The sequence below is a fragment of the Ursus maritimus genome, unplaced genomic scaffold (genome assembly GCF_017311325.1).
Source record: "Ursus maritimus isolate PB19 unplaced genomic scaffold, ASM1731132v1 scaffold_23, whole genome shotgun sequence".
NCBI lineage: Eukaryota > Metazoa > Chordata > Mammalia > Carnivora > Ursidae > Ursus > Ursus maritimus.
Window position 1 is genome coordinate 2,811,215 of NW_024424786.1, and position 24,756 is coordinate 2,835,970.

General features: G+C 36.4%; 1 protein-coding gene across 1 annotated transcript in view; it reads left to right on the plus strand.

The window, feature by feature from the left end:
* FAR1 (fatty acyl-CoA reductase 1) overlaps positions 1-24,756 on the plus strand; it is a 65,791-nt gene that overhangs the window by 15,453 nt on the left and 25,582 nt on the right. The window contains exons 2-3 of the mRNA XM_040638840.1: positions 14,471-14,666; positions 18,721-18,896. Coding sequence (XP_040494774.1) covers positions 14,478-14,666; positions 18,721-18,896 — 365 coding nt within the window. The 5' untranslated portion in view covers positions 14,471-14,477. The remainder of the gene's footprint in view (positions 1-14,470; positions 14,667-18,720; positions 18,897-24,756) is intronic.

Sequence of the window (24,756 nt, forward strand, 5' to 3'; positions counted from 1 at the left end):
AAAAATGTGCAGATGTATGCATGGGACTCTATTTGCGTACATACATACAGACACACAACAATATTTTGCTTGAAACTGTAACGTGTTCTTGAACTTCTACCCTTAAACCCCCCCCCCCCCCCGAAGCCTGTTCATGAACTTCTGGTTTAGAGAGTTCATTAATTTCGATTGGTTAGAGATACCTAATCCCCATTTCCCTTTTAGTGGAAAAACAAAAGGGAAAAGGAGGAGGAAGCAGAGGCATATGTGTAGGATGTATAGGATCCCCTCACGGTCATTGCAGCTCCATGTAGCTTTTTGGGGGGATTTTCATGTTTATGTGATATTTATCATGTGCTTATTAGTCTCTTTTCCCCTCGCTCCTGTTCCTCACCCCCATATATAACCTGTAGCTAAGTAAAATTGTAAAAAATATTATACTTTTCAGTAGAGAAGAAGAATCTAGGTTCTTTTAGATGTGTACCAGTATATAAACAGACTTTTATATCTTGTTAGATTAGCTCATGACCTCTTTAAATTCTGTTATTTTTTTAAAAAAAATTTTTAAAGATTATTTGAGAGTGAGAGATGGAGCATGTGAGTGCATAGTGGGGAGAAGCAGAGGGAGAGAGAAACTCAAGCAGACTCTGCGCTGAGCATGGAGCCTGACACTGGGCTCTGATCTCATGACCCTGAGATCGTGACCTGAGTTAAAACCAAGAGTCACCTGAGCTGAAACCAAGAGTCAGACACCCAAGCGACTGCGCCACTCAGGCACCCCAATTCTGTGTTATTTTTTGATTATTATGTCAAAATTATTTTGAAAAAGATAGTGGTCTAGGGTTTCTGACTCTGTGATAGAAGTGTATTTATGCTTTTCTTCACTTGTCCCCTTTCTCCAAAATAATATTGCCCAAACCTCACCCCTGAACATCTTAATGGGCTTTCCTTTTAAAAATACAGATTTTCTTTTTTTTACATACCTTGAAACTGGCTATAGGATATGTTTTAATTTTGCATTTAGCCTCAGGCATATTTATTATATTTCTGAAGCCTGGCATTCAGGTGTTGGTTTGTTTTTGAAGATATTGTACCAAACAAGTATTTACTATTTTACATTGCTATGCATGGTAAGTCTAATAATAGTGAAATCACAGGAGATGAATTTTCAGACCAGACTGATTTCCTGTTGATGCATTTCTCATTTGTGTTCATTTTCCTGAATATGAGATATAGGAAATCATTATTTAGAATAGGCATTAGCAAACTATGGCTTTCACACTGCCTTCCTCTTTTTCTGAGTGAAGTTTTATTGGAACACGTCCGTACCCATTCGTTTACTTAATTATTTATGGCTGATTTTGTGCCCCAAATGGCAGAATTGAGTAGTTGATATAAAGATAGTATGGCCCACAGAATTGAAAATATTTACTACCTAACCCTTTACAGAAAACCTTTGCTAACTGTTGGTTTAGAATACTTTGTAATTCTTCCCTTTTAAGGATATTTAAATTTTTTTTCTTACTTTTCAGTGATGAAATCTGAAGGATATTAAAAGACCATCTAGCTCAACTTTTGATCTGGTGCTTGAATTTCCCTAGGTATTCCAACCAGGTGGTCGTCCAGCTTAGAGGCCTAGGACAGTAAGACAAAAATGGCATTGGATGTGCTATGTTAAACACAGAATGACCTCTGACTTGGAGTCAGTCAGTGACTCCCAATGAAAAGATAGATGATATATCTTAATCTTTGTCCATTGGGTCTCCCTTCTGTCTCCATTGGTAGGTTTTGACTTCGGCTTTGTTTACATGGTAAAGGCACAGAGGAGCCGAATTTTAAGAGAAAGACAGCTAAATGGACCCTACTTCAAGGTACAGCATTAAGTGGTGGAGATTTATAGGAAAGTGAATTGAATGGTTAGACATTAACTTGAGACTTTCATATTCAGTGCTTAGTTGCCCTAAATAAATTTATAACTGCTAAAACACAGAACTAAGTCCTTACAAATAAAGATTTGTCAGATTTTACAGTTTGTGTTAAAATTGCTGATGCAGAAAGAAACATATACAGGTAGAACAAGCCTAGACCTCACTGCAGAACTGTATTTGGTAGTTCTGTGTACTTCGCTACTTAGTGGACGTGGTGAACGTAGGCGATCTCTCAGGAGGTGGAAGAGAGGGGCATCTAATCCCAAGGTCAGCATTATTTGAAGGGCGAATGAATTTCTCACATTTCATTCTTGAAATCTAGCCTGTTTGAGTCTTGTTCTTCAGCAGTTTCATAGTTATCATCTGGTTTTTAATCTAATAGATTTTTCCATCTAATAAAGAAATGGAATGTAAATGTAAGTGATAAAGATTAGCAGAAGAAAGATAATAGCCTTTGTTTTTTTCTTTACGCTACCCTTTTATTTTCACTTTAAAAAAGATTTGTCAGGTGCAACCTACTGTCTGTCTCTCTGTCTTTGTCTCCCTGCCTCTGTCTGTCTCTTTCTCTTGCTCACTCTCATATTTTGAGAGTATACTTTTTGCTTTAATAAACCTTCCCTCCCGCTTGTGTTGCTCAAAAAAAAAAAAAATTGTCAAACTTTTTTCTAACAGATGAAAATGAGTTTGTAAATAGTTAGAAGACAAAATATAGTGAGGACTGGCTAGTTGAGAGGAAAATTTGTGCTTTCAAATATTTTTTTGGTACCTTCTGACTTTTCTATTTTATAAAAAATGTTTTAAAAATATATAACACACGCACATAGTACATAATTTAAAAATGCACAGAAGGATAGGTAGTGAAAAGTAAATGCTCATCGTCTCTATTCATTTGTCGAGTTCTCCCTCTCAGATGTCACCATCATTACCAATGTTTTGGCTTTTTTTGCCAGAAGTGATCTATGTATTTATAAGCATGTGCATACTTCTTTCCATTCCTTTTTCGTAAAAGTTGGTGTATCATATGATATATTACTTTCTTGACTTTTAAGATTTATCATGAATGCTATTGCATATCAGAATAAATATGTTGAACCACCTCATTCTTTTTTTAGACGCAGAGTATGCCATTATAATAATATACCACTTTGTTTGCTCAGTTACCTGTTGGTGGACATTTAGGTTTTTAACTTTCTGATAAGAGGTAGACAGTAAATATTTTAGGCTTTGTGGGCCATAAAGTCTCTGTTGCGAGTACTCAGCTCTGCTGTTGAAGTATAAAAGCAAGTATGGGTAATTCATAAGGCTGGATGTTGCTGTGTTCCAACAAAATTTTATTTATAAAAAATGGAATTAGGAGAGATTTGGCTCTGGGGCAATAGGTTGCCATCCTCTGGTTTAGACTCATAGTAGGAGAATAGGGAATTAACTGCAGCTTTTTGAGCAGGTGGGTGTCTCAGAAACTCATCTACCGAATGATAAAAGCCCAGATTTAAGGCAGCAGACTATTCTATACATCCCACATTGCTAGCGAAGTCAGGTCTCTGAGAGCTCTGCCAGGGTTTTTCTCCCTAATAGTGCAGTAGCATGGGTGGGGTCTTTAGGTTAAAGTTCTTCATTCCCTGAGCTGGACAGGTATTATGTTCTAAAGGTTAGATTTAAAGATTTTTTTAAATCCCTGCCTATTATTTCTTCCATTTTACCTTGAAAATGGGTTAGGCAGTGTTTCTCAAAGTTTGGATTCCAGGCAGCCTGCCTTAAATCAACTGTGATTCCTGAATTTGGAAAGGGCTCTTATGGAACTATTTAAAACTGTAAAAATGTAATTATGTGTCCAGTCTTTTGTGTATTACATTTATCCTCACAAAAATGATATGAAGTGAAGAGGTAGTTGGGTATGCTATCTGTATTTCAGAGATGAGAAAACCAAAGAACTAAATAGGTAAGTAAGTTCACCCCCAAGATAAATGGGTGTATCTGGATTCTAGCCCACCCCTGCTAGACTCCGAGCCCAAGGGTTCCTTCTGTGTCATGGCATGAGGTTATATGAAAGGCTTGTTTCCACAAAGGGCCTACGTTATTTAGCAGGAAACAGTTTATAGTGGGGCCTGATTTCATACAGTACTGAAAATGGGTTCACTAGAGATTTAGTTTCCTTATCTGGGGAAGGAAACACTTGCCTTCTACCCTCTTAGGTTCAGTGACTGGTGCCTGCTAATTGAACTGACAAAAGACAGATTAACAGGAGGAAATGGGTGTGTGTCTGTGTGTGTGTGTATGGTATATACACACACTTTTTTTATGTGCACTAGGGTTTTCATGTCACAGGAAAGACATGAAAACCCACAGAGAGGTGGTAAGACTTGAAAGCTTATATACCATATTAACAAAGAATGATAAATTATGAAGTGATGGGTGGGAGGTTGGGTGAAATAGGTGATGGGAATTAAGGAGTACACTTACAATGAGCACTGAGTAATGTATAGAATTCTTGAATCACAGTGTTGTACACCTGAAACTAATATAACACTGTATATTAAATACACTGGAAGTAAAATAAAAAACAATTTAAAAAATAAAGTCAATTAAAAATGCAAAAAAAATATGGAGAAGTGGCTAGACAAAGGAAAAGGAGTTTGGGCTTCTAGAAGCAGTAAATTGTAGGAAGTTAAGTATATGGGGAAAGTAACAGAAGATAGGGGTTATTTTAGTAAGGTTTGTTGTGCAGACTCATCTCAGTGCTACCTTTATTTACATCATCTCCTTGGCCATAAAACTCCCCCAGAGTCCTCATTACGGCAGTCCTCATTTCTCAAAAGTTCCTGCTTTTAGTCAGGTAGGGGAGGCTCAGGGAAGACTTCTTTCTGCATCTGTTAAATCTCAATTGCCTTTAGCTGAAAGTAATCCATATGCCAAAGTGACATATTTTAAGGTATATATTCTGATCCGTGCCACTCTCCCTCACAACATTTCTATTTTTCACAGTTACATACCATACATGTTTTCAAAATTCAGTGATTCTTAGGATTACTTTGGTATAGGTATTTGTAGAAATATGTTTGAATTTGTTACTTAGCTTAAGCAAGACCCCAGAGCTTCTTGTCTTCCACCCTTACTGCCTCTCTTGATCTGGGTTTTTTATTTCTAACATTCCAATGAATGATTCTGTCTAGGTAAGGTCTTTCAGTGGGTTGGGTGGAGCAGAGTTGGAAATAAGTCCACTAACCTTTGATAAGTGCGTATTTCTTAACCTGAGGATAATGTCTTTTTATTCAGACTGATACTGACAATAATTAAGCCCAACTAAACGGTCTTTGAGTCAAGTTCTGTTTGACCGTAGACCTCTTCTGCTCTCTCTCTTTGTTGGCTGCCTCTGGAAATGGCCCAATGGAAGTCCTGGTAAAATCTAATTGCCTTTAAATTTTAATTGTTTAAGAGTCTACCTGAACCAGTAAATAGTTACATTTCTGTTCTTTGTTGCTAGGTAGGCCTCTCGACTCTTATTGTGAAATGATGTGGAATTTTAAGAATTTGCCTTATTTCATATGTTAAAATTTCTGTGAAGCAGATTTTTGTCTCTTATGTGCCAAGAAGGCCCCGTTCAGAAATGCACCTTCAAGACTATCTTTTCCAAACTTTTCACTTTCTCTGAACTTCTCTTCCAGTGCTGTGCACTCAGTCCTTATCCATTGAGTTGATTGATGCCTTTACCTCAACTGACAGGACAAGTAGAAACTTTATCCCCCACACCCCACAACCCCCCCCCCCACAACCCCCCCCAAACTGTGGGATTTAGTTTGAAGATACTGGTTCAAATTTGGCTCTGCCCATAGGTGTGCTGAGCAACCTAACGCAAGTAGATTATTAAAGAGACTTGTAGGAGATTGTATCTGAAAGCATGAGATATACGATTTTTTGTGCTTAATAGATTTTCCTTTTCCTTTCTTCGCTTTGTTATTTATTTTTCTCGTCACAGGTGAGTCTTCTGTAAAACTTGGCTTCAAGCCTTTGGAATTGCCTCTTAATTCCTTCCTCCCACCATGCCCAACTCTCCACATAATTGTTCACGATTGTCTTTCTGCTTAGCAAGTGTCTGAAACAACTAGTTGACAAGAGTATTAAGAGTTTTAATTGTAGTAAGTTTTTAGCTCTAATACAGGGAAAGGAATCCCCATTTCTTGGTACTGAAGAGCTGCCTTTTTTTCTTTGCTAGATTTTTTGTTCTTTTCTTGTTATTGTAATACCCCAGTCTCTCACTTTGATAGCTTTATCTATTTGAGAGAACTCTTAAAAAAAAAAAAAGTTCAAATGGGAGAGGGAGGACCTGGTCTTTCCTCATTCATCTTAACTAAGTTTCTAAAACTAATTGAAAGAAGATGATTGGTCTTACCCAATATTAGGACATTTATTATGAGAGTATAGTTGTGTTACAAAGGGGCAGTTTGCATTGACCTAGTGAGTGCTATTCTGCATTTGTGGCCATTTCAGGCTCTTTTTGCCCTTAAGACCTATTGCATGTCCTCTTTTTACAGATAAGGAAACAGGTTCAGAGTAGTAATTTTATCTTAGGATCTCCTGGCTTCAAAGTGGCAGCATCTGGACTTGAAGTCAGTGAATATAGGAAGTGAGTAAATGTATCTCCATTTAAGTACGTTTATAATATGTTTTCTTAATATAAATGCATAACGTAAGACCACTGGAAAAACCCACGTTAGCAAGAAAACCTTGAAAATAATAGTGATATTTGGTGCCCGGCATTTTTACCGGTCTTTTAAAAGCTTTTTGCCTCTTTAACTTTGGAACCATAAGAGAAGGTATTTTTTTTTTTTTTAATTTCAAGTATAGTTTACACACAATGTTACATTAGCTTCAGGTGTACAACATAGTGATGCAACAAGTATGTATGTTATACTATGCTCACCACAAGTGTAGCCACCAGCTGTCACCATATAACTCTATTATACTACCATTGACTAAATTCTTTATGCTGTACCTTTCATCCCTGTGACTTACTCTTCCATGACTGGAAGCCTCCACCTCTCACTCTCCTTCACCCATATTTGCCTATTCCCCTGCCCCTCTTCTCTGGCAACCACTAGTCTTTTTCTGTATTTATGGGTCTGTTTCTACTTTTTGTTTATTCATTTGTTCTGTTTTTTAGATTTCACATATGAGCGAAATCATATGGTATTTGTCTTTCTCTGTCTGACTCATTTCACTTAGCATAATACTCTCTAGGTCCATCTTTGTTGTCCCAAATGCCAAGATTTCATTTTTTTTTTATGTTGAGTAATGTCCACTGTGTGTGTATCTATATATCTGTATATCTGTATATCTATATATATCTTCTTTACCCGTTCATCTATGGAGACTTAGGTTGCTTCCGTATCTTGGCTATTGTAAATAATGCTGCAGTGAATATAGGAGTGCATATCTTTTTGAATTAGTGTTTTTGTTTTCTTTGGGTTAATAGTCAGTAGTGGAATTACCGAATCGTAGGGTAATTGTGTTTTTAATTTTTCAAGGACCCTCCATGCTGTTTTCCACAGTGGTTGCACCAATTTACATTCCCCTCAGCTGTGCAGGAGGGTTCCTTTTTCTCCACATCCTCACCAACATCATTATTTTTTGTCTTTTTGATACTAATCATTCTGACAGGTATGAGGTGGCTTTGATTTGCATTTCCCTGATAATTTGTGATGTTGGGCATCTTTTCACGTGCCTGTTGGTCATCTGTATGTCTTTGTTGGAGAAATATCTATTCAGGTCTTCTGCCTATTTTGAATCGATTATTTGTGGGTTTTGGTGTTGAGTTGTATAAGTTCTTTATATATTTTGGATATATTATTTGCAAGTATCTTCTCCCATTCAGTAGGTTGCCTTTTCATTTTATTGATGGGTTTCTTTTGCTATGCAAAAGCTTTTTATTTTGGCATAGTCTCAGTAGTTCATTTTTGCTTTTGTTTCCCTTACCTGAGGAAACAGGTAGAAAAACACTCACTCCTAAGGCTGAAGTCAAAGAGATTACTACTGCCTGTGTTTTCTTCTAGGAGTTTTATGGTTTCAGGTTTCACATTTAGGTTGTTAATCTGTTTTGAGTTTAGTTTTGTGTATGGTGTTAATAAACTGGTCCAGTTTCTTTTGCATGTAGCTGTCCAGTTTCCCAACACCATTTGTTGAAGAAACTGTCTTTTACCCATTGTATATTCTTGCTTTCTTTGTTATAGATTAATAGACCATATAAGCATGGGTTTATTTCTGAGCTCTGTTCTGTTGCATTAATCTACGTGTCTGTTTTTGTGCCAGTACCATACTGTTTTGATTACTACAGCTTTGTAGTGTGTCCTAAAATCTGTGATTGTGATACTTCTAGCTTTGTTCTTCTTTCTCAAGATTGTTTTGGCTTATTGAGGGTCTTTTGTGGTTCCATACAAATTTTAGTATTTGTTCTAGTTCTGTAAGATAGGTATTTTTTGAAGAAAATACTCAGCTGCTACTGTTAAGTGATGTTTTCTAAAAGGCAGCTCAAGAACAGTAAAAATAAATATGAATCACATTTCATAGCTCTTCCAGCCCAGCACACAGGAATGATAATGCTGCTGTTTTTCCTCAGTATTGCAGTGCTGCAGCTACTTTTCAGCAGATGACAAGAGCTTTAGATATCTTGCTATGTAGTAGAATCACACAACAGGAATTAGAACAGCATGCTCTAGAAGGATTGGCAGCATTTTCTTTCCTGGCTTCTGTCTTTCTCGTAGCTTCTGGCTACATTGGCAGGACTATGTGGAAGATGTGACAAGTCCGGACTTGCCTTGAAAGAATTCTCATTTGTTTTGGCTTTGCCATTAAATTAGGGTGAAATAAATGTATTGGTGGATGGGGGGAATCAAGAATACCTAGATACAGAGTTTAAAAATACTTAGTGCCTGTAAAATTTTTGGTGGCATTGTGATAAAGTGGGGTACTTGTGGGAATTCTATTCTTTCTTCCCTGAAGAAAACCATGTAAACCACATGTAAATAGCTTTGGGCTGGTTACCTGAAACTGGTAAGAAGCAGTTTCATTCTTCAACCATCTTAGCAAGCAGCCTTTATGTTGCTAAGCTTGAGGAGAAAGAATTAAGTTTGGTAAAAATTTTGTGCTGTTTGGTGTTAACAGATTTGCTGTTTAGGCTTTAGAGGGAAGTTGTCTTTGTAGATGAGGGAAGAAAGTAATGTAGTTTGTTAGTTTGGGGTTGAGCCAATCATATATTCAGGCTGTAAATCCTAAGTTATTAAAGGAAAAACTGCCTTATATTTTTTTCTGTTTTAAATGCATATGTACACTTGTGGAAAACTTTATTGTGTTTGGTATCTAGTCGGTGCTTAATAAATATTTATTGAATAAACTCTTACATATGAAAGAAATGAAGCTTAGAGAATCAGATGACTTGTTTTAGGTCATGTCTCAGTACACTGTGGTTAACATGTAAGTAGCATATAATTGTTATTGATACCTACCAGATTTGTTAGGTATGTTGATGCACAGTTTTCTTCGTATCTCTTCTATGAAGTTATTAACATTATAAGTTTAAATGCGCTATTTGTTTTAATTAGGCTCTTGGTCACTAAAATCTTGAAATAGTCTTATTTAGACCTGAAGCTGGTTATAACTAGAGTAACCATATAACTTATTGTGCAGACTGAAACACTTCAGAGGGCTCTACTGAAACTTAAGTTGGGATAGCATGTATAAACCAGTTTTTTCCAGGTAAGCCAAGACATGTGGTCACACGATGTTTTTATTTTTTAAAGTAAAATTTTTATTGGTGTATAGCATACATTCAGGAAGTCTTACCAGTAGCCCAGAAGCCTGCCTCACACCTCTTCTGGTCACTACTTCTTTGCAAGATAACCATTGTTCTGACTTTTAACTGATGAGTTTCGCCTGTTTTTGAACTTCATGTAAATGACACTATATAGTATACACTTTGTGTGTCTGGCCTCTTTGGCTCAGTATTCTCTTTCTGAGCCCCAAGCATGTCGTATGTAGTGATTGTTCCTTCATTTCGTTGTTTTTAAATATTCCATTGTATGAATATAATATACATTTGGGGCCAATAGGAACAGTGCTCCTATAAACATACTTGTTTATGAATTTTTTGGTGAGCATATGTACTCATATATGTTGGGTATATAATTAGGAGTGGAACTGCTAAGTCATATGATATGTTAAGTGTTCAGCCCCAGTAGGTAATACCACTTTTACGAAGTGTTAAAAACCTGTCTGTGCTTCCTCTAGCAGTAGGTGAAGAGTTCCAGTTTCTCTGCATCCTTATCAGTACTATGTGTTGTCTGTCTTTTTCATTTTAGCCCTATTGGGGACAGTATAGTGGGATCACATTGTGATTTTAACTTGAAAACTAATGAAGGTGAGCCCCTTTTCATGTGCTTATAGGTTATTTGGATATTCTTTGGTATTGCCGTTCGGATATTCTCCTTTATGCTTCCCTCAGGCCTTTCCCATTTTTCTGTTGGTTTATCTCTTCTCCTTATTGAGTTTTAGTTCTTTATATATTCTAGATAGTAATCAGTTGTTAGTATACATACTACAAGTATCTTTTACTCTAATTTGCCTTTTCTCTTTATTAATAGTATTGTGGGATGAACTTAATTTTAGTGTCTTTCAGTTAATCAGTATTTTTCTTTTCTGCTTAGCACTTCTTGTGTCCTGTTTAATAAATGTTTGCCACCCCAAGATCATGGAGATGTTCTCCGTCATCCTCTAGATATGTAATTATTTTACCTTTCACATTTAGGTGGTGTAGTCTGTCTAGAATTCATTTTTGTGTGTGGCATGTGGGAGAAGTCAGGATTCATTTTATGTAAGGATAATGAATTGACTGCACTATTCTATCTTTGCTCCAAAAACACATTCCTGTAGCTCTATAATACATCTTGTTATATGGTAATGAATTTCTCCAGCTTTGTTGTTCTTAGTGCTTGTCTTGGCTATTCTTGTCCCTTCTATTTCCATAACATTTTAGAATCTTAGTTTCCATCCACATGTAAAATAACTTAGAGTTTGTTGGGGATTGTACTGAATCTAAGGATGGTGAGCTGACATTGTATGAAGATGTCTTCTAATCCAGGAATGTACATTGTATATCTATTTATTTAGGTATTGTTTAATTTCTCTCAGTGTTCTGTAGTTTTCAGAAGAGAGGTCTCAGATATCTTTCAGATTTCTTTCTTTTTTTTTTAAAAAGATTTTATTTATTTATTTATTTGACAGAGAGAGAGAGACAGCCAGCGAGAGAGGGAACACAAGCAGGGGGAGTGGGAGAGGAAGAAGCAGGCTCATAGCGGAGGAGCCTGATGTGGGGCTCGATCCCATAACACCCGGATCACGCCCTGAGCCGAAGGCAGACGCTTAACCGCTGTGCCACCCAGGCGCCCCTCAGATTTATTTCTAACTTTTGGTAGTTTAAAACACATAATTTATTGAGGTAAAATTTATACAATATATTAATTACTTTATTTTTTTAAAGATTTTATTTACTTATTTGTCAGAGAGAGAGAGCACAAGCAGGGGGAGCAGCAGACAGAGGGAGAAGCAGGCTTCCCAGAGCAGGGAGCCTGATGCGGGACTGGATCCTGAGCTGAGGCAGATGCTTAAATGCCTGAGCCACCCAGGCGTCCGTATATTAACCATTTTATTTATTTTATTTTTCTTTTTTTAAAAGAATTTATTTATTTATTTATTTGAGAGAGGAAGAGAAAACATGAAAGTGGGGTGAGGGGCAAAGGGAGAAGCAGACTCCCTACTGAGCAGGGAGTCTGACCTGGAGCTCCACCCAGGGACTCTGGGATTTTGACCTGAGCCCAAGGCAGACGCTTAACCTACTGAGCCACCCAGGTGCTCCTAACCATTTTAAAGTGAAGAATTCAGTGACATTTAGTACATTCACGGCGTTGTGCAGCCACCACTTCCGTCTAGGTCCAAAACATTTCCATCACTGCAGAGTAAAACTCCTTAAGCAGTTTCTCTTCACTACCCACTCTGCCCACCCCTCAGCCCCTGCCAGCCACCACCAATCTGCATTCTGTCTCTATGGATTGATTTATTCTGGATATTTCTATACATGAAATCAATGCAGTATGTGATGTTTTGTATCTGGCTTATTTCAGTTAGTATGTTTTTGAAGTTCATTCCCCTAGTGTAGTGTGTGTCAGTTCTTCGTTCCTTTTTATGGCTGAATACTATTTCGTTGTAGGTGTATGCCGTAATTTGTTTATCCATTTATCTGTTGATGGACATTTTGAGCTATTTGTATAGTTCGGCTGTTGCAAACGGTGTTGCTATAAACAGGCATGTACATGTACTTGTTTGAGTACCTGTCGGCAGGTTTTTTGGGGTATATACCTAGGAGAGGAATTACAAGGTCATATAATTCTGTGTTTAACTTTTTAAGGCACTACCAGCCTTTCCCACAGCAGCAGAACCATTTTACATTCCCATAAGCAGTGTACGTGGGTTCCAGTTTTTCTGTGTCCTCATCAATACTGGCTATTTTCGATAGTGTTTTGGATGGTGTGATAAGTGCTATAGTTTTTTTGTTGTTGTTGTTACTTCATTTTCTGTGTTGCTGATGTATAGAAATACATTTGCTTTTTTTCTGTATAAACCTTGTACTTAGTGACCTTTTTAAATTCACTTAATTTTAATAGTTGATGTATTTATTGGATTTTCTCTGTACATCTGAATTTCTGATTTTCACATGCTTTCTTATTCTTCTGTTGTTTTTTTATAGTAGTTTGTTTATTTTATGGATGCAATATTCTTGTGACTGGCTTGAAGAATTTCTGTTAGAATTTAAATTCTCTGTAAAATTTTTATTACCTTCGTTTCCTTTGTGGTTAATTCTGTTGCTTTTCATTTTGGTCCTTCTTAATTTTGTTAGGTATTTCTTAAATATCTGGTAATCCTTGGTTATCTATTCATATTTATGAAGGACCAGCATGATTGATTTTGGTGATTCATACTGGCTTCCTTTCAGTTTTTTGAGGTCTCTTTCTCTAAAAGAGCTTTCTTCTAAACGAGATTACTGATTGAGAGTTCTGCGTGAATTTGTCTTGAGGGCCAACGTTAGTCAGATAGGCTTAGGACCTAAAATTTATTTTGAGGCTGAAGTGCTGTGAGACTTTTTTCCTTTTGGTTGCTTTAGTTTCCTTTCTCCTGATTCTCCACCTCCCCCACCAAAATATGTGGATGTTAGGAGCAATGTCAGGTGCAGCCCTACTTACTCCTCTTTTGTTCCTAGCACCCATGCTGGATGTCCTTCTCAGCCGATCTGAATACTAAGCCCTGGGAGCTCAAGTTTGTACAGGAAGTAAGGCTGTCATGAGTGGCTCTGCTGTTGTGAGAGCAGTCCTTTAATGATCTTGATTTCCCTCTCCTTTCATTCAGCTTCTTGATCCTGAGCTTGGTATTCTCTGTTCAGGGGCTTGGGGTAGCTCTTGCCTCCGTGTAAGTCCTTTCCTATGCTTGCTTTGCTTGGGTTGCTATTTCTTCTGCTATGGCTTCTCTGTCAGTTTAGTCTTGGCTGTTTCTTCTAGAAATACTTTCCTTCTTACTTTCCTTCCTTCCCTCCTTTCTGCTTGTTAATGGGTCTGTTTATTATCTTCAGGTTGTTATGAATTTATTATTTTTATCATTATGAAAAATTTGAACATAAAACACATGTATCTACTCTCTATCTTTAAGAAAACATAAATACAATTGAAGTTCCTATTCTCTTTTTCTGATTGTGTTGCACTCCTTCTCATGCATCCATTAATATTATCATGTATGTGCATTTCTAAACAACAAAGAGCATTGTTTTGCATGTATTTGAGCTTTGAATAGTGACATACTGCACGAAACCTTCTGCATCTTGTTTTTTTTTTTCCATTCATCATGGTTCTTTTGTTTGTTCTCTTAGTATACTATCTTTTCTGCAGTTCTAGTAGAACTTGGACAGGGGAGAATAAGTCAGCCCATATATTTCTTTCTGTGACTTTTTTAAAAGGTAGATTTAAGTACCTTTTGGATATATTGTCACTACAGACATGGAAGAGAAAGGACTTGGTGTTACCTCTTCTTGTTCCAACTGGTGATGATAGGTGAATATGATACCTCACCATGAAATACAAGCTAGGCGATTGAGTCTTGCTGTTGACCTCTATTTGGTGTTATAAATCCTTTTGGAGACAGAGAAATAGGATTCATTTGTGTGTAGAATTTAACAGGAATTTTTAGAAGTCATTTAGTACAAAGTGTACTAACGAAGCCCAGGCCCAGAGAAGGTGAATGACTTGTCCGAGGTGATCCAAGGGGAAAACACAGGGATCAGAAGCCAATTTTGCAGTTCGTTGTTCTTTCCACCTTACTGCAGTGGACCAAAGGTGAAAGTCCCCTTTTTGTTAACATTCGACTTTAATTTTTGTCTGTCCTTTAAAATATTTATTTCAGTACCAGGAGATTTTTAGTACATAAGAATTAACATAGATTTTTGAACTGATGTTTATTTGCTGTGTTTTCCTTAGGATCAGAATGGTTTCAATCCCAGAATACTATGAAGGCAAGAATGTCCTCCTCACGGGAGCTACCGGTTTCCTAGGGAAGGTACTCCTGGAAAAGTTGCTGAGGTCTTGTCCTAAGGTGAATTCGGTGTATGTTTTGGTGAGACAGAAAGCTGGACAGACACCCCAAGAGCGAGTAGAAGAAATTATTAGTGGCAAGGTAAGTGGGGAAAATGATCATTTGGAGAAAAGAAAAGAATGTGTGTTTGTATGTATAATTATTATAATCATCAGCTGTTCAGTTTATTTCTTCAGTGTCCTGAAAAAAATTAGTGAAAAAAAATCCTACAGTAAAACTGGATATGAGTTGTGATAGTAGGAGAAAGAAAGCTTTCTTCTGTAGTGGGCAAATTGTATAACAAGTTCTAAAATACCTATTATGTTAGGTATTTAATGTATTTTTAGAATATTCGAGACCTATTGTAATGACTAGATATTTTAGATAGTATTCAGAATAGTAAATAATTAAGAGGTAGTTTCTAACTAGTACCTACTATGCTATGAAACACTGTCCTTTGATAACACTTAAAAATTTGTAAGCACGGGGGCGCCTGGTTGGCTCAGTCGTTTAGCGTCTGCTTTTGGCTCAGGTCATGATCGCAGGGTGCTGGGATTGAGCCCTGTGTTGGGCTCCCTGCTCAGCAGGGGGCCTGCTTCTCCCTCTCCCTCTGTTTGTGTTCCCTCTCTCACTGTGTCTCTTTCTGTCAAATAAATAAAATCTTAAATAAAAAAAAAATTTGTAAGCACTGATTGCTCCCTACAGCAGTGTTAGGAAGTAGCAAAGTCACATACTCCCATTTGACCAATAAGAACATGGTGACAGAGGGGTCATTTAGAATACAAGAATAGGTCATGAATTTTGAAACTTTAGAAAAATATTGCTAAGAAAAAATGGGAATGAGCTGGAGTAAAATTATTTCATAGTCGTAAGCTTTGAATTCTCTCAGAATGAATGAATTTGTCTGACATTCATTGACAGTAAGTTTAGTATAGTAGCTATGTAATTTTTTAGTTATTAGGTAGTATCTAGTACCTTTTGATCACTTGTAATTACTATGTTTTAATCCCCCTCCCAATGACTCCCTTCCCTGGTAAGAGGTTATTTATTGTTACTCATTTTTTATATTTCAGAAAACATTTACTGTGCATAATCAATGTTGGGCGCTTGACTTGATGTAGGGGGTTGAATTCAGAGATAAATAAGATAGAGTCCTTGCCTTAATGGGATAGAAAATGTTTAAGAGGAAAAAGGGAAAGAAGAGGGAGTGTAGGGGCGCCTGGGTGGCTCAGTCGTTAAGCGTCTGCCTTCGGCTCAGGGCGTGATCCTGGCGTTCTGGGATCGAGCCCCACATCAGGCTCCTCCGCTATGAGCCTGCTTCTTCCTCTCCCACTCCCCCTGCTTGTGTTCCCTCTCTCGCTGGCTGTCTCTATCTCTGTCAAATAAATAAATAAAATCTTTAAAAAAAAAAAGAAGAAGAGGGAGTGTGGACGTGTCAAGAGAGACTGGATAGGAGCAATTACTGGCATTAAAGTCTTGGCTAGAATGGAGAGCCTGAGTAAAATGTCAAAGATTTGGGCATCTCCTCTGGGGCTCCAGGGCAGTGGATCTAAAAACTTTCCTCCACAGGAAGTCTTAATTTGTAAAGAAAAAGAATACCTTACACTTAAAGCCTGAAATTTTATTGAACTTTTGTGATTTAACCTGGTTATAAATTATATGGAGTTGAGATGCCAGAAGCTCCTCCCTCCTGGCCCCACCTCCCAGTTGTGACAACCAAATATGTCTCCAGATATCACCAGAGGTTCCCTCGAGAGTAAAATTTCCCCAAGGTGAGAACCACTAATGAATGTCTCCGGGAAAAGATACTCCATTAATATGGTGGCAGATTGAACTAAAATAATTGACCACGAAATAATTCTAGAAAAGGAATGAAGTATATCAAAGAGGCCATTAGTGAGCATAGTAAAGTAGGAACTGGTTGGGGTGCCCATGGATTAAAAGCACTGGAAGAGATAGTGTTGAATAAAGAGATGGTAGCTAGAGAAGGGAAGAGTATCAGGTTTGAGATGTAATTTGTGAAGCAGCATGAGCCAGTCTTGGTGGTTGGAGATACCCGATATGAAGGGGAGTTAAAAGGTCATTGGCAATGTGGGAGAATGAAAAGTGTGGATTCAAGGTATTAAAAGTACTTTTCTGATCATTCCTCAGGTTGTTTTTTTTTTTCTGCCCGCCCCCTAAACATCTCTTCTTAATAGATCTAGTTAGGTGATTACTCAGCACCCTCTGTTTAATGTGAGACAAATGGTTGTATTTTAATAGATTTGGAAAAACCTTCATCTAGTCTGGACCAAGGGTGCTACATCACTGCTACTACCTGGGCGATATTCTCTTCCCAGGGCTACCTGTATGTGGTTAGTAAAATCTGTACGGGTAGTCTGGCTCTTCCCTTCCGTGAACTCCAGACCCACAGGCCCAGTTACCTCTACTAGAGCTGTCTTCTGGGTGTCCCAGAGGCCATTTTCACCCAACATTCAAAAAACCGAACTTTGTGTCTCCATAACTGTATTTTGATCTCTTCCCAGGTTTTCCACCTAATGAGTTTATTCACTTAACAAACGTTTATCATGTCTACATCTTGCCAGGCACTCAGCTAATTAGGACCTGTGTGCCGAGCAAAATAGATGTAGTCCCTGTCCTGGTGGAGTTCACATTTCCTTATCCCTCATATTCAGTCATTGACCAAGTCTTATTGAATGATTTTAACTCCCCAAATGTTAATGCTCTCTCACTTCTAGGTGGTTATATATGCTGCTTTCTCTGCCTCGAACACTATCCTATTTTATGATTTCTGGTCCTTCCCAAGCTGGGTTAGTTGTTTCTCCTGTATAGTCTCATAGCACTGTAATATTACCCTTAAAGCATAGTATTTTAATTGTGTTTACTTGTCTGGCTTTTCCTATCAGATTCTAAATAGCTTGAGGCAAAGATTATTGCTTTGTTTTCTCAGTGTCTAGAAGGTGCCTGGCTCATCTGAAATGCTGAGTAGATATTTAATAATTAATATAAGAACACATTAATATTGAAGTCACTAGCTGACAGTAGTGGAAAGGAACATTGTTATATCCATTTAGGAAGTGAAAGCGAGCACTGTATATGTTGTATAGATTTTCTTCCCAGATTGAGAATCTCTGCTTAACCTACAAGTATGGACTTTAAATGAAGTGGAGAGTCAAAGTGTAATAGAGCAGTTATCTGGAGATAGCATCAGTGTTTCTTTATAAAATCTGGGATGAAAAATTAAATTTGGCTTGCAATCGAATATGTCTTTACACTGTAATCACCTTGGGATCTAACGATTCTTTAGTTAATTTATTTCTTCCAGTATACTTAAGAAATATTGAATTTTGGGGTTAGAATCCCATATATATGATATTTCTCAAGTTTGTCCAGATTCTAATCTGTATATTTGCTTACCAACTTTTTTTTCCTTCAACATATTTACTTTTTTTTCTTTAAAATTTTTATAGGTTTTGCAGATTTAATTAAGAGCATGAGTAATGGTATTTTACTATAATCTACTGTAGCAGAATAAAACCAAAATAAAATGAAGTGATAAATTAAGATCTGGATTTTAGAAATCTGAATGATCATTTTAAACACTGTCCTGGGGGTGCCTGGGTGGCTCAGTCGTTAAGCGTATGCCTTTGGCTCAGGGCGTGATCCTGGCGTTCTGGGATTGAGCCCCACATCAGGCTCCTCTGCTGAGAGCCTGCTTCTTCCTCTCCCACTCCCCCTGCTTGTGTTCCCTCTCTCGCTGGCTGTCTCTCTCTCTGTCAAATAAATAAATAAAAAATCTTTAATAAATAAATAAACACCGTCCTGATGTCTGCACTGCTTAAGTCTATTCTGAGGCACAGTACAATATAATCTAGTCAGCAAAGACATGGGCAGTTCAAATTCAACTCTGCAAACTACCAGCTCTGTGTCCTTGGCAAGTTACTTAACCTCTCTGTGTCTCAGATTCCTCATCTGTAAAATGGGGGTAATAATGTGGGTTTCACACGTGTTTTCTGTACAGAACGATAGCAGTTAGGAATAGCAATTTTAGGATTAACATAGTTGAAGTTTTCAGAATAGTAATCCTTGGTGGAATGCTAATGGGTTTTAGAAAGTTGAAAAATACTGCTCTAATATATTTTATCCCCTTGGATAGCTCTTTGACAGATTAAGAGATGAAAATCCAGATTTTAGAGAGAAAGTTATAGCGATCAACAGTGAACTCACCCAACCCAAACTGGCTCTTAGTGAAGAAGATAACGAGATCATCATAGATTCTGTCAATATTATATTCCACTGTGCAGCTACAGTAAGGTTTAATGAAAATTTAAGGTAAGTAAAGGTATTTATATGATATTTGAACTTCAGCATAGTTTAAAAATGATTTTTAGCCAGATTGTTTTGAAGGTAATTTGAAACTCTTTGCCCTATGTTAATTGTAGCTTTCAGTGTCCTAAAAAGTATTAAGAGAATTTTCTTCTTGTTACCAGTTTAGAAACACTGGACAGCTAGTGCCTGTATATTAGAAGTTGCCTTGAATTTAAGTTGCCTTGAATTTAAGGCAAGGAAGTATAGAGAAGGAAGAGAAATTTACCTTCAGTAGGTGTGTTGGTCTTAACAACTAATAGTGTTTGTTTCCTCTTCCCTCCATTCTTTCAGAAGCCTATATCTCAGTGGCTTTATTTTTCTACTCCACACATATCCACCTGAAAATTAGAAAAAAAAATTGAACTCAGGTTTTGCAGAGTAAGATAAAATGGTTTATAAATTTAGGTCATACCTTCTTTTTGTTTTAAAACTTGGTAGCAATATTAGGGACAGGCAGCGGTGGATATAAGTTTAATTAGAAAAATAATTTGAAAAAAATAATTGGGACTTCTGTCAAGATGCCTGTTTCAAGAAAAAAAATAACACTTTAAATGTTAACTGTTTCTTAAAAAAAATCTCACAGATGTGCATTTCAAATAATGGTGCTTAAATCAGGATTTTTTTTTTGATGATATGTTCAAAAAATAATCTTATAATGTTAATCTAATTGTATAGTTTTATGCCACTTAAAATGGTTCAGATTTTTTTAGGTTTTTCAATTACATGAAGCCCTTCTTCTTAAAATGTTTTTAAGTTGCATTTTGTTTGTAAAGGGTTTTGAGATTATTTCCCATAAAGTGTTTAATATGGAAGTGTAAATCTTAATTGACTTTATATAATGTGACAGTTCAGCACCAAAGCGTTACAGTAAGTTTTGCCTATATTCCAGGTGAGGACACTGTGATAGTCACTTATGTTTCTTTAATGGTACTTTATGGTTTTCAGGGTAAATTTCTCATTCATTATTTTTTCCATACTCATGTTACCACTGTGATATTGTGGGCTAGTCCATTTTATACTTGAAGAAGCTGAGGCAGCACTGTGTACTGGAAAGGACATGAGCTTTGGAATTACATACCATAGCTCTAACTTTGACTTTATCATTTATTATCTGGTGATAATGATTGATTTACTTTTTAGTTGTTTCTATACAGCCATTATGTGTTCATGATTAGAAAGTGACAAAAGAATCTTAGTAGAGCTATAGTAGAACTTCACTTTCATAAATGGTTTGTGTACATATATGGGTATTTGTATATGTCTTTTGATACTTGCCACTTACTATCCTTGGATAGTGCGGTAACAGGTGGGTTTTTAGTATAAATAGTAATCTGTTAGATTACTTATGAAACTGTTTTCAAGAAAAAAAGGTATGTATTTACCAGATAATTGTGGTATAGTCCTCATTAGCTTAAAGGGGAAGTTAGGTGCTTTTAAAGGGGAAATTGATTTGCAAACAGACAACATTAATTAGGGTGAAACTCCTCAAAGTAACCCTTACAAGAAGGACCAAAGTACAGTCCTTTCAGGGAACCTTTTCTCTCTCTCTTCTCGGGGTAGGCAAGTCTACTGTTAATGAAAGGGAAATCTTTTCATTATTCTTTCATCTTTTACTAGCAATCTCATAGTGCAAGGAAGATATATAGATGAATAATAAAATTTATTGCCTTGTCAAGGCATCTATATTTACTGACCTAACCTTAGTCATTACATTGAAATTATTGTTTCCTGTGAAGCAGTTTTAATGGATATTAATGTGTAAGTGGTGATATTGCAACATTAGATTTGGGCCAGACATTCTATAATAGTGTAGGTTGGCATGTAATAACTGCTTAAAAAACAGTTACTCTTTATAATCACTTTTAAGTTTACCCACAAATAAAAAATGGCACAAAGACTTTATTGCGAGGGCAAAAAATAATCCAGATTTTACTCCCAACATTATACCCAGTATTTTGGAAGAAACCAAGAAAAATTGCACACAGATCCTATTTGCAAAGTCCATATAAAAGCCCTAAAAAGATTTGCTTAAATAACTGTAATGTAGGATAGAAAGTAAGGAGTCATTGAAGAGCATACATTAAGTGCTGTGAGAATTGAGAAGTGGTAGAGCTCATTTATTTTCAGATATGATGGTTTATAAATCTTGAGGTGGGAAAAATGGGGATCAAGATTAAGAATTGTAAAGAAATACTGACAAAAGACAAGGGGAGAGTGATATTGAGGGTAATGAAGGGAATTTCTTAAATAGTTGATCCTGGGGTCTGGTGTTCCTAAGGTAATAAGGAAAAGTGAAGGTAGGACAGTGGAGTTGAGAGGAAAGGAGTGTCAAGAAACTAGAGACCATGGTAAGGATAGAAAACAGGCTTACAGGGAGAAATGGAGGGGCAGATGGTATGGTCTGGGGGAAATTCTTAGTACCAGATTTCAGAGATGCAGCAATTTGAATATGAAAATATGTGAATACGAACATATGATCATGGGTGTAGGTGTTTTGAAAGGAGTGGAAATAAAGATGGATGATGAGAAAGGATCAAGAAGCTATTGAGTCTAAGGGCACCGACTCACTTCAGAATGCATTGTGAATCTTAGGAATTCCTGGAAAATGTGTTAACAGTGCAGAATTTTAGACTCTACTTGCAAAATTCAGACCCCTGGTTTCGGATAATACCCGGGAATCTTTATCTATAGCAAGACCCCTGAGTATGATTTTAAATTATAGATGTCTGGGTCCCCTACCTTAAGATTGATTAATTGGTCCCTAGACATCTGTGTCTGTGTCTTCATTGAATTAAAAAAAAAATCAGCAGTAGTGATGAGATCTCATCTAGGAAGTGTTTTCTTAGTGGGAAAGGGAAAGAGAGATATCAGAATGGCCTGTGGAACTTATTTAAAATACAGTTTTCCAGGTGCACCTGGCTGACTCAGTTGGTAGAGCATGCGACTCTTGATCTTGGGGTCATGAGTTCGAGCCCCACATTGAGGGGTAGAGATTACATAAAAAGATAAAATCTTAAAATATAAATAAATGTACTTGTATATATATAATTTAATATATACAACTATATAAATAAATATATATAGTTTTCCAGGCTTCAATTCAGACATTATAAGGTATCTGAGGATGAGGTCCAGCAATCTGCATTTTTAGTAAGCTCTCAGGTGTCTGTCATGCCAAGCATGAGATCTCTGGTTTAAGGTCTTAGAAGTATTGTCAACACAGATTTTGAACAATTCAGAATATCTGTACAAGACAGATGAACAGGAAGATTTATTGGCAGTTCAAGTCGAGTTCTTTCTTCTTCTTCTTCTTCTTCTTCTTTTTTTTTTTTTGGAAGTGGCTTCTATGTCTACATTAATGATGGACCATAGTTAACAAAGATTTGTTCATTTTGCCCTCTCCTCCAAAAGCTAATGTTATTTAAGATGCATTTATGACTCCATATAATCAAACCATGATAATATTATTATTATTTTTTTGGCTTTCTGATCTAACATGTCAGGGACTCAGCCTGAAGTTCAATGGAGTGGAAATTGGATGGTAGTAAAATAGAGTGAGATTATTAGCCTTGCAGAAATACTGGGAATTACTTATGTAGGCATATGATGTGCCTTCCGGTTTGGGCTCTCAGGTACGTGGGAGTAGACAAGGTACAGGAGTGTTCTCTCTGAAGTTATTCCTTATTGTCAGTGACCCAGAAATTCTGTCACCATCCTCAGGAACTCTGTAACAGAATATCCTTTGTGTACTGCTCCCAAAACATTACTCTCCCTAGCTTCATTGTTTTACAAATGCAAAAGAAAATAGCATATTGCCTTACAGTCTAGTGGACTGTATCCTCTCTGTGAAATGTCTTTTTTGCTGGGTTTCCATTTGAGCAGATTTTCCCCTCTCAGTTGAGATAAGGAAGAAAAAAGATACATTCATGATTGTAAGACCTCAAACCAATTACTTCATTAAAAAAAAAAAAATTCCGTCTGGTATGTTTTCATGAGCCCTCGGATACTAATTAAAAAAAAGAAATGCACAGGAGTTTTTCTCTCATGAATTATTTCTTGTTCTTGGTGACCCAGAACTTGTTGTCCTGTCCTCAGGAACCTGTAACAGAATATTTTCTGTATACCTTTTCCGAAACAGTACTCTCCCCATCCCTGTTGTTTTGCAAATGTGAATAGATATCAAAGCACTGCTTTATAGTCAAGTGGACCAGATTCTATCAGTGACATATCCTGGCCTTTTAAAAGAATAATTGGATTTTTTTCTTCTTAAATGCTTAAAATGTAAGAATTTTGGAAAGTACTTTAAACTATTGTGATTTTAAAAACATTCCCTTGTGGTCCGTCTTTGAACATACATTGCTTTACGTAAAATGTAAACATAGAATTTCTGGTTTTACTTAGGGAAACAATTTCCACACTTGTAATTTTTTTCGTAGTTAAAATTTTTGTGAAGTGGTATTCCGCCATGTTGATATACCGTAATTTATGTATAATATTCAGTAGGTATAGCAAATTTAGGCAATGTTTCATTTCTTTCTTTGAAAAATTACAGTTCGAACGAGTGTTTCCTTTGAGTTAATTTCAGTAGGTTAAATTAGTAATTATGTCATTTCTGTGCTTCCTGGGAGTCTGCCTTGATCTGTTTTGAATAATTTATATCAGTGCGGTCGCCAACAGTGTATCCCTTTGCCAGTTTTATCACAGTTTTACTGGCATGGAGTATATCAACTTTTTGTTCAGATAACAAGTAAAAACTACCCACCACCTCATTACCTTTAGTAATATTTATTGAATGCCTGTTTAGGAGTGAATAATGCTAAATACTTGCAAGCTATTTATTTCATTTAATTTTATACAAATCCTAGTACATAGACTGTATTATAGCTCCCATTTACGGGTGAGGAAATTGAGGCCTGAGTGCTTGACTAGTAGAAGGTCACTGAGTGCTAGCTGATAGGTAGGCCAAGTCAGAATTTGAACCCAGGTCTTATCCAGAGTCTTGTTCTTAATCCTGCTTTACTTTGTAATATGTGTATTTTAAAAGTATTCGTGCAGGTTTCCCATGTTTTTATAGTTGTCATATAATTATTTGGAATGACTATTCTTTCATTGTGATAAAATACCTGCTTTGTTAAAATTAATTCATTTCATTCATAGTGAATATTTAGGCTCTGTAGGCGTAGGCTTTTTCTATTACTAGATGATGCTTCATTGATTATTTTTCTGCATATATATTTTTGTATTTGTGAAATTATTTACTTTGGATAAATTTCAAGGCGAGAGTAATATATAGATCATTTTTGAGTCTTGCATGTGCCTCTTGTGACAAAATGTATCCGTTTTATTATAATATACCCCTTTGAATTTTGTAAGCTAGTCTTTTAAAAAGCGTTTGAATTAATTGCTATACAGGGAAATAAACATATTCTTACTTGATTATATGTTAATATAACTTAATGTTTCTGAGTTTTCTTTGACTGTTTTACCCTTATCGGTGACTCTGACTTAGCATTTTAAAATCACTTAACCATTCTGATTACTTCTCCTTTGTAATTCCATACAATGAAACAGTATACTTTAAAAAATCAAGGTTCAAGAGAAGTCTAACATGACTTCAGAATGTATGTATAAAGCCAAAGACTGAAGTTATCTTTGTTTATTTCTGGGTAATTTAAAATTTTTGATTTGTACTTTTATTTTTAAAATCCTAGTGTGAGGCTTCTTTTATAATCAGAAAATCTTTCTTTTTAAATGTAACTGATAGAATGGATGTACTTTATATTGAAATAAAATATACAAGATCAGACCTAAGGGATCAGTTATA